A 12,862-nucleotide genomic window follows, 5' to 3' on the forward strand; every position below is an offset into this window, starting at 1 on the left:
TGATATCATCTCCAAACCCCTGGTCAGGCTCTGCGCTAATATGGAGCCTGCTTTGGATTCTCTCCCTGGTTGCCCCTACCCTATGCATGCACGTGCTGTGCTCTCTCTTCCCCCTCAGAATAAATAAATCAACTAAAAAAAAGAGAATCAACAAGTCGGAAGAACAAACCATCACAAATCTGAACTGAAAATGACTTCCAGCCTTGAATTCTGTACCCACACATTGTCAAATATGTAAAATAAAGATCGTTTTAGACTTGAAGATCTCATCATCTCTCTCTTTTAAAATATTCCATGCACTGCTTCACAGAATACTTCTAGAGGAATCAGTTTAATAATATCAAAAAACAAGGGAAGAGAGAGACAGTATGAAAAATCAAAAGAGGAAGTCATGAGATCTCAGAAGTTAGGACATCTGGTTTAAGAGAGAGATGATACCTTCGAAGTAAAGTTTCTTCTTTACCGTCTTTGATTACTAGTCGTTTGAAGGCCACATTCAAACAGTAACATAGGATTTAAATGTTTTCTGGCCAAAAGGGCTTTCACTGAGTAGTCTCGGTTTTTTATTGACAAGGGCGTCCTCATTCTTTTTTTTTTTTTTTTTTTAATTTATTTTTGAGAGAGAGAGACCAGGGGAGGAGAAGGGAGAGAGAGAAACACAGAGTCTGAAGCAGGCTCCAGGCTCTGAGCTAGCTGTCAGCACAGAGCCCGACGTAGGGCTCGAACTCGTGAGCCTCAAGATCATAACATGGGCCACCGAGGTGCCCCAAGGGAATCCTCACTCTAATGCTTCAGGAACTCCAGCCCTGCCTTCCTTTGTCCTGGTGCCAGTAATCCTGAATTCAGTCATCAAACCGAGGCCCCCTTGTTTTTGTTTCAGTGATACCCTAAATTCTTCAGTGAAGGCTAGGGCTTCCTTGCTGGTTTCCTGCACTGCCCGCTCCCTTCTCCACCCCTCAGCACAAAGATTCCAAACAGGCACTGGAATTTTCTTCTTTGCCTTTGGTCCTCTCAAGAGAGGGTAGTTCTGCATTATGTGCCTAAGCTCGAACACTGCGAGCCCCACCGTGTGCCATGTCCTGTTAGAGGCCAGGGGCACAGAGGTGAGTAAGACCGCAGTCCCTCTCGTCACCAGTGGGCGGGTAACTGAGTAATACGTTTAACCAGGTACGTCTGTACTACGTCACATCTCTGCTTTCTGCCCGTGGACGCAGGAAGTGGTTTGTGGCGATGTCAAACGGCTCTTCACGTAAGATCTGTAACTCAGTGTGTACGTCTTTTTCCTTTAGCTGATAGACCAGTTAAAGCCTGGTGGGAGGCTGATCCTGCCCGTCGGGCCCGCAGGCGGCAACCAGATGCTGGAGCAGTACGACAAGCTGCAGGACGGCAGCGTCAGGATGAAGCCCCTCATGGGGGTGATCTACGTGCCTTTAACAGACAGAGAGAAGCAGTGGTCCAGGTGGAAGTGATTTTATCTTCTGCTCTTTCCTCTTCCACACACGCAAGGTGAAGGGTGTGGATTCTAACATGTTAGACCGCAAGAGCTGCTTTTTTGGTTGTCACCTTTATGCTCCTCCATTTTAACATCAGAAATTCACCACATTAAAAGTCTAGACAAAGTTTGCATGAGTCTGCCCTTCTTTTGGTTTAACTCATATCTTTGGGAAAGGGGGGTGAGACTTGGCTGGCACAAAGGTGGAGGTTTTTTTCCTTTTTTTTTTTTTTTTCCAAAGAGGCTTTTAGCCACAGTTCAGAACTTTCTAAGGATAATTTATTATCAGCCACTAATGTTCTATATTCACAGATCATTTTTGTAACTGCTGTAAGGTCCTGGAGACAAAGGCTTTGGTCTGAAGAGAAGGGGCCATCACTCCCTGCCCCGTTCACACCCTGTTGTACCGTTTTGTAAAGAGAAAGAAAGGAAGAGATACTCTGGTGCCAGTTTTCCAAGGTGTCAGAATCCCGGAGAGGATGTTCTTCCTCTCAGCTCGCTTTCTCTCTTGCAGTCGGGTGCATTGACATTCTGTCTGACAACCTGTGCCTGTTTTACAGTCAGCTGCTGTTTCGGAGCCACTATAAGGAATAAACTTGTCCCAGTCTATAGAACTGGCCAGCCCGTTTTGAAGCCACTCTGAGCCCCTGGGGGGGTGGAGGGTTTCTCTAAGCTGAAAGCGAGTGCCCAGGTCTCACAAACCCGCCCAAAGGGCCAACAGCATGCAGCATAATCTCAGTACAGCATGGCTCATTACAGTGCCTCCTGTTTCGTGTTTTGTGTCTCAGCATAATCTGAATATTTTGTTTGAAGCCCAGGTTTCTCTTCTTCCTCTCTCCTCCCCCCTCCCCCTCCCCACGTCCTCCGGTGGGAAGGAGTGAAATCAATAAGTAAGAGAGACACTAGCGAAGACTACTGAAAATTAAATGCCAAAATAAGAAAGGCTTTACAGTTCCCTGTTTTAGAATCTCTTTTTTTTTTTTTGACAGGGGTACTTATTTTAAGATGATTATTTTTATTTTTTTAGTAAGTAAAATGGTGACTATCACTTAAATAGACCTCAATTTTCTTTTATGGAAAGCAGGAAGACACTTTTTGAATAAATGTTTAACTGCAAAAATAGTAATGAATCTAACTCAGTTTGTTCAAAACTGAGTTTTTCTTTAAATTCTGATTGGCCATTTCTGGGATATCTTACTAGGAATTGCATTTCATTCTTCACTTAATATGGATATAGCTCTTTTCTTTGAATTTTAACCTGGAGCACTGCCACTGCTTTAAAAAAAACGAAAAAGCTGTGAGTCTTGTCAGTTAAAATCACACAGGTTTTAACAACTAATTGCAACCTTCCTCGACTTTGCTTCTAGGATGGTTATATTGTTACTAACAGTCTAACTGCTGTTGTATAACAGGGGCAGACATCACTGAACTTACTGAAATTCGATACCAAGTAAGAGTTCGGATTTTCATTAATAAGTTTAAAATTTTCTTTTATACACAATAAATGTTAGTATTGGGCATTCCACTGTCAATTTGATGACGAAGGACTTACAAAAAGGTGTTTTGTTTTTATAATAAGCCGAGGTGGGTTTACCATGAAGCTAATGACACCGAAGCTTCAGACCTTCACCTGCTTAGGGTCCACCTCATTTTCCGTGCAGCCTTGGTTTCCGTCCTGTTTTTGTTCATGAAGAGGTTCTCCCCACTTCTCAGGTCATATAAACTCTAGGTTTCCATAGCACCTATATTCACCCCTCATAACACTTAACTATTTGTATTAAATTGAGAATAATTTTTAAATTTATGAACAAATATTTAGTCACTTACCAAATATTTAGATATACATATATGTGTTTCTTTATAAAGAAAAGATTTCTTCAACTTTTTAAAAGATTGAGCAGTTTTGCATGTACGTATCCCTGGAGACATCTCCCTAGTTGTACTAGGTGGACTTCCTCATTCTTTCCATTGTAAATTTTTGTTTGTTCAAACACGTTTTCCTACACCCAAAGATGTAGTTTGATTTTTTTGGTTTTGTTTTGGTTTTTAAGCTCTGTGCCCAGTGTGGGGCTTGAACTCGTGACCCTGAGATCAGGAGTCACATGCTCTACCAACTGAGCCAGCCAGGTGCCCCCAAAGATGTAGTTTTAATGACAAAGACAATCAGTTACTTAATTGTAAATCTTTCAGAAGTGTAGGTTTAAAGAATGTAAAGGTGAAACAAAATTTGAAAACAAACTTAAAAGAGACCATTAATCCACTGTTTATATTTGTACTCTTAAACTCTCCGGCAGGGTGGAGGCAGGAAGTGAAGTATGCCCAGCTAGGATTTTGAAGTGATTTTAGTGAAAGGACTATTCAAAGAAATACGGGCAAGGTTATGGGCATTAGTAAACGGTGTTGACATGACCAGGGACCTGCCATGCTAGGGCATACGGGGAGGACACAATTTTATTGGAACTCACTGGGAGCAGAGGCAGCATTGCCAAGGACTGTACTGGGGCCCTGGATACAGAGCTGGGAACTTGAAACCGACCGTTCCCATGGGACTTTTAGTGGTGCGGGAGAGCCAAACAAATCTGAAGAAGACAAACAGGCAATTAGAGTGTAGTGTGTGTAGGAGAGTAATCCAAGTGTTGAAGCTAGACCGTGAAGTGGTCAGAATTTCATTTGAGAAAGATGACTGTGGCCGTGGCGTAGACAGTAGATTGGAAAGGAACAGAGCTAGAGTTAGAAACAGAATGTGGTTATCCAAGCTAGGGATGAAATGGTGGTGGCCTGAATTAAGGCAGTGGTAGTAAGGCTATAATGTGGTTAAAAAGAGTCGCCTACCTTTCTTTCTTTCTTTCTTTCTTTCTTTCTTTCTTTCTTTCTTTCTTTCTTTCTTTCTTTGTTTCGTTTATTGTCAAGTTGGTTTCCATATAACACCCCGTGCTCATCCCCACAAGTGCCCTTCTCCATGCCCATCACCTCCCTTCCTCTCTCTCCCACCCCCATCAGCCCTCAGTTTGTTCTCAGTATTCAAGAGTCTCTCATGGTTTGCCTCCCTCCCTCTCCCCAACTATTTTCTCCCTTTCCCCTCCCCCATAGTCCTTTGTTAAGTTTATCCTGTTCCACTTATAAGTGAAAACATATGGTATGTGTCCTTCTCTGCCTGACTTATTTTGCTCAGCATAACACCCTCGAGTTCCGTCCATGTTGCTACACATGGCCAGATTTCATTCTTTCTCATTGCCATGTAGTATTCCATTGTAGAAATAAACCACATCTTCTTGATCCATTCATCAGTTGATGGATGGACATTTAGGCTGTTTCCATGATTTCGTTATTGTTGAGAGTGCTGCTACGAGCATTGGGGTACATGTGCTCTTATGCATCAGCACTCCTGTGTCCCTTGGGTAAATTCCTAGTAGTGCTATTGCTGGGTCATAGGGGAGTTCTACTGTTAATTTTTTGAGGAAGCTCTACACTGTTTTCCAGAGGGGCTGCACCAGTTTATATTCCCAACAGTGTAGGAGGGTGCCCGTTTCTCCACATCCTCGCCAGAATCTATAGTGTCCTGATTTGTTCATTTTAGCCACTCTGACCAGCGTGAGGTGGTATCTCAGTGTGGTTTTGATCTGCATTTCCCTGATGATGAGGGATGCTGAGCATCATTTCAGGTGTCTGTTGGCCATCTGGATGTCCTCTTTGGATAAGTGTCTGTTCATATCTTCTGCGCATTTCTTTACTGGATTATTTGTTTTTCAGGTGTGGAGTTTGGTGAGTTCCTTATAGATTTTGGATACTAGCCCTTGATCTGATATGTCATTTGCAACTATCTTTTCCCATTCCGTTGGTTGCCTATTAGTTGTATTGATTGTTTCCTTTGCCGTGCAGAAGCTTTTATCTTGATGAGGTTCCAATATTTGATTTTTGCTCTTGATTCCCTTGCCTTTGAGGGTGTGTCAAGTAAGAAGTTGCTGCGGTGGAGGTCAAGGAGGTTGTTTCCTGCTTTCTCCTCTAGGGTTTTGATGGTTTCCTGTCTCACATTCAGGTCCTTCATCCGTTTTGAGTTTAGTTTTATGTATGGTGTGAGAAAGTGGTCTAGTTTCATTCAGTCTAGTTTCATTGTGTCTTGTTGCTGTCCAGTTCTCTCAGCACCATCTGTTAAAGAGGCTGTCTTTTTTCCATTGGATACTCTTTCCCACTTTGTCAAAGATTAATGGGCCATACGTTTTTGGGTCCAATTCTGGGTTCTCTATTCTCTTCCATTGGTCTATGTGTCTGTTTTTGTGCCAGACTTACTGAGTGTTCATCCCACATTTGGGAATTACCATCTAAAAAGCTGCTAGTCAGTTTTATTGCCAGGCTAGGTGATCTCTGTTCTTTCAGATCTTCTTCCAGATTAATTTAACAGCTCATCCTCATGCTTGCTTCTGAACCTTCTCCTGTTTCTCACCAGCTTTCCGTCCTTCTCTTCCTGAGGAATCCAGAGTCAGTTGCAGTGCTCTGTGAGGGTGAGGCCCAGTCTTTGCTGGGAGCTTCGATAGAAAACAAGAGCACTAGGTGGTGGGCGTGCTGCATTCTTATGCCACATAGAGCCCCAAACCTGCACTTAGACTTGTGTTTCCTTGTGCTTGGAAAGAATGTCACTTCTGACTTTGGTGGAGTGTTAAAGAGAGGATGCGAGATGTAGGAGCCATAGATCTAGAACATGCGGTATTACGTTCATGACATGGATGTGTCATAGTTGTATTAGTTGCTTCATAAGCTCTTCATACTTTTTAAATTTGTATTTTATTTAACATAAGTATATTCATTTTATATATGTAGAGATCAGTATTTTGTTAATCATCTGGTAAGTTTTATTTTTGTTTTTAATAGCCACGAGAGTCCATGAAATAAGTTCATCTCTGGTTTGTGAAACTGAGGAACGTGTCAGGATTCTCATCCTATAAGTACTTTGTTTATCAATGTCATCTTAAAGTGAAAAACATGTTAAACACATGAAACACTGTTGTGAATCAGTTGGGCATTTCTAAGATTGACAGCCTACTTCCCAGGGTATCCAGTTTACCCTCTGTTCTGTACCATTCCATATTATCCCTTTTCAATTTCTTGGCAGACGTTACAGCATTATCACACATTTTGCACTCTTAAAGGCACGGATATATTTTGTTGCTTTTGGAATTCTTTTTATGTCTCTCATAAAGCTTTGTACAATTTACTTTATTACCTCAGAAAACCAATTTATTAGAAAACATTCATGGGTTTTATTGTTTCCTGGTAATACATCTTTTCTTTTGTTCTTGATAAAGAATATATAATACTAAATGTTAGTAGGTTAAAGTTATTAACCTAATAAGTTATTAAGTATATGTTATATAATAAAATAATATATATAATTATTAACCTAATGAATGTATTTAGCACTTATATAACAATTTTAAAGAGTCTTTCTAGAAATTAGGACATAATACTTTTTTAAAAAAGTTTATTTATTTTGAGAGAGAGAGAGAGAAGGGAGGGACATAGAGAGAGGGTGAGAGAGAATCTTAAGTGGCTCCACACAGACCCGATGCAAGGCTTGATCTCACAAACCATGAACCAAAATCAAGAGTTGGACGCTTAACCGACTGAGCTAATTAGGAGCCCCAGGACATAATACTTTTTATTGTAAGTGATCTATGTGTGTAAGTCAGATAAAGATACTTATGTAGAATTTGGAACATTAAATGGAAAAATAAAAACCTTGAAATTTATATAGATTTTGGAGTAATAGGATGTGACAAGGTTACACATGCACTGATAGCAAACTTTTGGTTTTCTTTGGTGCCCTAAATGTTAAAATTCAAGTCTTATTATAAACTTAATTTCTTTTCCTTTTCCTTTTTTTAGTGCTTTTTTTAGTGCTATACATTTCCTTCTATTTGTTTTTAATAATACTGTTTCTGACTACCAAAATAATGCATGTGCCATGTAAAAATTTTTAGAGGTACAAAGAATGAAATAAAAATTACCCACAGTGCTAGAACCTGGAGATAACCACTATTGACATTTTGGTAGATATATATATATATATTTTACTCTCTTATCCATAGTTCTGTATATAGCTCTTTTGTAATTCTGAGATCATATAATATAATTTTATAATCTTTTTTATTTAATAAAATGTCAGTATTGTCCCACATTGTTAGTTTTTTTTTACAATATGACTTTCCCCAGGTTTACTGAGATATAATTGGCATAGCATTAACATTACTTCTACATGTACAACACAGCTGATATATGTATATACTACAAAATGATTACCACATTAAGTTTAGTTTTATGGTTTCAGGTCTTATGTTCAATTCTTTAATCATTTGGAGTTGATTTTTTTTGTGTATGGTGTAAAATGGGCCAGTTTCATTCTTTTGCATGTGGCTAGTTTTCCCAGTACCATTTACTAAAGACACTGTCTTATCCCCATTGTCTATTCTTGGTTCCTTAATTAATTGGCCATATATGTGTGGGTTTATATCTGGGCTCTATTCTGTTCCATTGACCCACATGTCTCTTTTATGGTAATATCATACTGTTTTGATTACTCTAGCTGTGTAATATAGTTTGAAACCAGGAAGTGTAATACCTCCAGCTTTGTTCTTCTTTCTAAAGATTGCTTTGGCTATTTGGGGCTCTTTGTGGTTCTTTACAAATTTTAGGGTGGTTCCATTTCTGTGAAAAATGCCGTTGGGATTTTGATACAGATTGAATTGAATCAGTAGATTGCTTTGGGTAATAGGGATATTTGAACAGTATTAATTCTTCCAATCCATGAGCATTGTGTCTTCTTCAGTGTCTTTCATTAATGTCTTATGCTTTTCAGTGTACAGATCTTTCACCTTGTTTAAATTTGTTTTAGATATTTTATTCTTTTTGATACAATTATAAATTTTAATTTCTTTCAGATAGTTCAATATTGGTGTATAGAAACACAACTGATTTTTGTATACTGATTTTCTTTCCTGAAATTTCATTGAATTAGTTCATTAGTTTTGATTTTTTTTGGTGGTTTTAGGGTTTTCTGTATATAATATGTCGTCTGCAAAAAGAGACAGTTTTCCTTCTTTCTTTCCGATTTTGATGCCTTTTATTTCTTTTTCTTGCCTAATTGCTCTGGCTAGGATTTCCAGTGCTATGTTGAATAAAAGTGGCGAGAGTGGGCATCCTTGTCTTGTTCCTGATCTTAGAGGAAAAGCTTTCAGCTTTTCACCGTTGAGTATGATGTTAGCTGTGGGCTTGTCATATATGGCCTTTATTATGTTGAGGTACGTTTCCTCTATACCTAGTTTGTTGAGAGTTTTTATCCTTTTCTTTTTAAAAAAAATTTTTTTTGATTGAAGAGGATATTTGGAAATGTTGTACTATGTTGTGGGCAATAAGGATATAGATTTATAATATTCTTAATGCCTTGCAATGGATAAATCGAATATGGTAAATTATTTTATAAAACCAGTAGTACCTTCATGTATATTTTAAAAAGAATAAGTGAATTTATGAAAAGAGCACTTTGCAAGTGAAATCTTTGCAGTTTAAATATTTTAATGCTTGCATGAATTTAAATAAAAGCTGTTCTATGAGAATTCTAGTGTTTATATTATTTAGAAGACTATATTAAAAGGAACCAGAAATGATCATTTATCATTTAACAGATAATCCAGTACTCTATGACAAAGGCAGCTTATGGGAGATGTAATTTTTTAAACTAATTTCTCACAGTTTACAAAATTTAGTTTTAAAAGAAAGCACGGTGTCTGATAGTCTCTTAATTCACCACATACCTGGGAAATTTTAGCTTTTTACTTCCCTTCCCTTCAAATTAATTTTAATAACTTTTTAAAAACTTTTTAATATTTATTACAAATTGTAAGAATAGCACAAAGAATTTCTGCATCTCTTCATCCAGAGTTACCAATTGTTAGCATTTTTGTACATTCGCTTTCTCACCCCTCTTTCTCTCTCTATATATACATATATATCATATTGTTTCTTGAAATCATTTGAAATTTAGTTAAAAACATCATACTTCTTTACTCGAAAAATTCTTAAATATCTAGCAATGTTTTTGTCACTCAGATTGCCCTCTAATACGAAGCTTTTTGGCTTTTTTGATAGCTGTATTTTTTCACTTTTAACAGCTTTATTGGAGTATAATTTATATCCCACACAATTCATTTAGGCCGCATTTTTATTCCTTCCTTCCTGTCTCTGGCAGTCGCCGGTACAGTGCTGCACCTGGCTGCGCAAATGGTTTCTTTTGGAGCTGATGAAGCTGCCTTCTGAGATGTGTACTCCTCCAGATGATGCTTTTTCTTCCAGAGAGTTTGGGTTGAGATGGACCTACTCAGCAATTGCTAGCGGACACTCTAAGCAAAAGACCAACTTTTTGTCCAGTGTTGTGAATGTACCTATAAAAAGTTATTTGAACTTCAAATACTCATCATCATTTTATAATAAATAGTGTTAGCAGGATCCTAGATGTAAGAGTTAAAATTTTCTTAAAGGAAGAAAGTTATCTTTGAATTAAAAAATAAAGAATTCAGGGCCTTTAGGTTTCACATTTCATTCCAGAGCAGCATGAGGGATGTGTGGATGGCTGACTCCCATTTTCGCTTGGACTTGGGACTGTTTGCTTTGCCTTTTTCTTTTCCTTTTCCTTTTTTTTTTTAATGCTCGAGTATTGGTGCATTTGTACGTACTTAATAATTGTATCCGAACTACTAGAAAAGCCAAGTTTTATAGTCTGTTAACTCCTACTTATATATTTCTCTTTTTCACCCCCAGGGACGAATTGTAAAAGCGCCATCAGCTTGACCAGTATGTAATTTTGCAGCGGATTGCTCATCTCAGTTCTCAAAGCTTTTTGAAACCCAACAGCATCACAGCTTGTTTTGGACTTCATTACACTATTATTTTCAGCATGAAAATGTGTGGTTTTGTAGGGTTTCTCATTCTTCAAAGAGGCGCAGAAGCTGAATTGGTAGAGGAGCGATGCAAAGTACAAATTTGTGGATTTATTAATTTAACACACCCACATTTTACTTTAAAATATTAAAAGATGAGGTTCTGCCAAATGGAAAACTTAGTTTGTGAATTGATTCTGAGGAGTGGTTTTTCTTAGGCACTTAATTTCGATATTAATTTATCAGATTGCTTTTGTGCACTGGATAACACCACCATTCACAAGTTAAGATTCTTGGTTTTTGGATGTCTGTTAGATGCCACTAAGAAAATAGAGATGAGCTTCCTTTTTAAAGCTTTTGATGTGGTGTCCTAGAGTAGCATGTTGTAGATACAATCAGCTGCTTTGTTACCTTAAAACTAAGCATTTGTAAATATTAAAACTTACGAAGATGGCAGGTGATGTCCTTTAAAACACTTAGCTGTTCAGATGGGACATAACTGACATAGTACTTTCTCTCTTTAAAATTATAGGAGACTTGTAGCTCGGTATTGTTTTTTCTGTTTCCAATTTGCTGCTGATAATGTACATTGATTTAACATGCTGTGTAAGCTGGGTCCTAGTCACTGAACAGTTTATGCAGTGCTGCTTTGCCAAATAAAGTTAAACGTCAAAGAGGCATTGGTGGTGTTTGAATACAGAGGGAAGAGCCACAAGTCCAGCAGCTACAAAGTGCTGACTGAGGGAGGTCACAGAGAGAAAACTGTTGCTCTGATGCTCCGTTTTGTCGAGTCTGAGGGGCCTGGATTAATAGCATCCCTCCAGCTGTACATGTAGACTGTGACCCTTCCCAGTGAGTGAGGACTATACCTCGTTTATCATTTTTCTTTGCCTAACACGGGGCTTGCCTCTAAGTGAACAGTAAATGCTGAATGAGTGAATGAATGAGTTGGCCTAGTGTCAGAGAAGAACAAGGTAAAGGATAAATTTAACAAAACCCATCTCATCATCTATAAATATTTATTGTGGCGCCTGGGTGACTCATTCGGTTAAGCGCCTAACTCTTGACTTTGGCTCAGGTCATGATCTCACGGTTCGTGGGTTCAAGCCCTGTGTTGGGCTTCGCATTGATAGCTTGGAGTCTGCTTGGCATTCTCTCTCTCCCTCTCTGCCCCTCCCCCACTCACACTTGCTCTCAAAATAAATAAACTTTTTTTTACACTGTTTTCTCCTATTGTTTTTTTTAAATTTTTAATGTTTATTTTATTTTAAAAAAAATTTTTTTTAAATGTTTTATTTATTTCTAGGAGAGAGAGAGATAGCATGAGCAGGGGAGGGTCAGAGAGAGAGGGAGTCACAGACTCAAACAGGCTCCAGGCTCTGAGCTGGCAGTCAGCACAGAGCCCGACACGGGGCCCGAACCCACGAACTGTGAGATCATGACCTAAGCGAAAGTCGGACACTTAACCGACTAAGCGACCCAGGCGCCCCGGTGTTTATTTTATTTTTGAAGGAGAGAGACAGAGTGTGAGTGGAGGAGGGGCAGAGAGAGATGGAGACACAGAATCTGAAACAGGCTCCAGGCCCTGAGCTGTCAGCCCAGAGCCCGACACAGGGCTTGAACTCACGAACTGTGAGATCATGACCTGCGCTGCAGTCGGACGCTTAACCAACTGAGCCACTCAGGCGGCCCTCAAAATAAATAAACTTTAAATAAATATGTATTAATATGATGACTGTAAAATGAGTTTCTAAGAAGGCAGTAGCACTTTGGGATCTTGTTTAAATATTGTGGTTTTATAACTTTTATAAAAAGATCTTCATTTTTCTAAGGGCTCTAGAACTTGAAAAACTACAAACTGTGTATCTAGCACCGCTCGTGCTCTCAGCAAAGCAGCCCCCGTGCTGTGTGCACGTGTGTCTCATTCCAGCACGGCGGTCCCTAGTGCGTGTGGCACCTCCCCCACCTCTTACAGCCTTAAGCTTTACTTGCTTAAAAATGGTTTTTAAAATCTACACACACGTTTTCTCTCTAGTGTCTCTTGGGCAAGATCTCACACGGCAAACTAGCATTAGTTGGCGGTTGAAACTTGGGAGTTTCGGTTCCCCGCTGGTTTGCTGCTGCTGTTGCTGCTGCTGGATCCCGGCCATGGGCCCTTTCGGCGCAGGACTCCGTGATCTGACGTAGTTTCAAAGGTCAGGGGTTCTTTAGGATTTTAAATTGATTCTTAAACTTAACCACTAACTAGTCTGTATCCTTCATAGCCATTACTAACATTTTATTAGATGCAAATCCCTGCCGTATGTAAAAAAGCCGTTACTCTCAAGGAATTTGCAGTCTGGCTGAGGGGACAGTTTATAAATAGGCTAGGACTGAAGTGCTACCTGAGTGTTATAGACAAATGCCATGCCAAGCATTACTGATGGATTTTATGCTTTTGTGA

General features: G+C 39.1%; 1 protein-coding gene across 2 annotated transcripts in view; it reads left to right on the forward strand.

Annotated features, from left to right (window-relative positions):
• PCMT1 (protein-L-isoaspartate (D-aspartate) O-methyltransferase) overlaps positions 1-11,097 on the forward strand; it is a 50,572-nt gene extending 39,475 nt beyond the window's left edge. The window contains exons 7-8 of one of the 2 annotated variants that reach the window (XM_039240947.1): positions 1,290-1,506; positions 10,301-11,097. In XM_039240947.1, the coding sequence (XP_039096878.1) occupies positions 1,290-1,469 (180 nt within the window). In that variant the 3' untranslated portion in view covers positions 1,470-1,506; positions 10,301-11,097. The remainder of the gene's footprint in view (positions 1-1,289; positions 1,507-10,300) is intronic. The other variant, XM_039240946.1, reaches the window with a different exon arrangement.
• Positions 11,098-12,862: the final 1,765 nt, after the last annotated feature.

This window comes from Hyaena hyaena, unplaced genomic scaffold, assembly GCF_003009895.1.
Source record: "Hyaena hyaena isolate Hyena2069 unplaced genomic scaffold, ASM300989v1 scaffold_184, whole genome shotgun sequence".
NCBI lineage: Eukaryota > Metazoa > Chordata > Mammalia > Carnivora > Hyaenidae > Hyaena > Hyaena hyaena.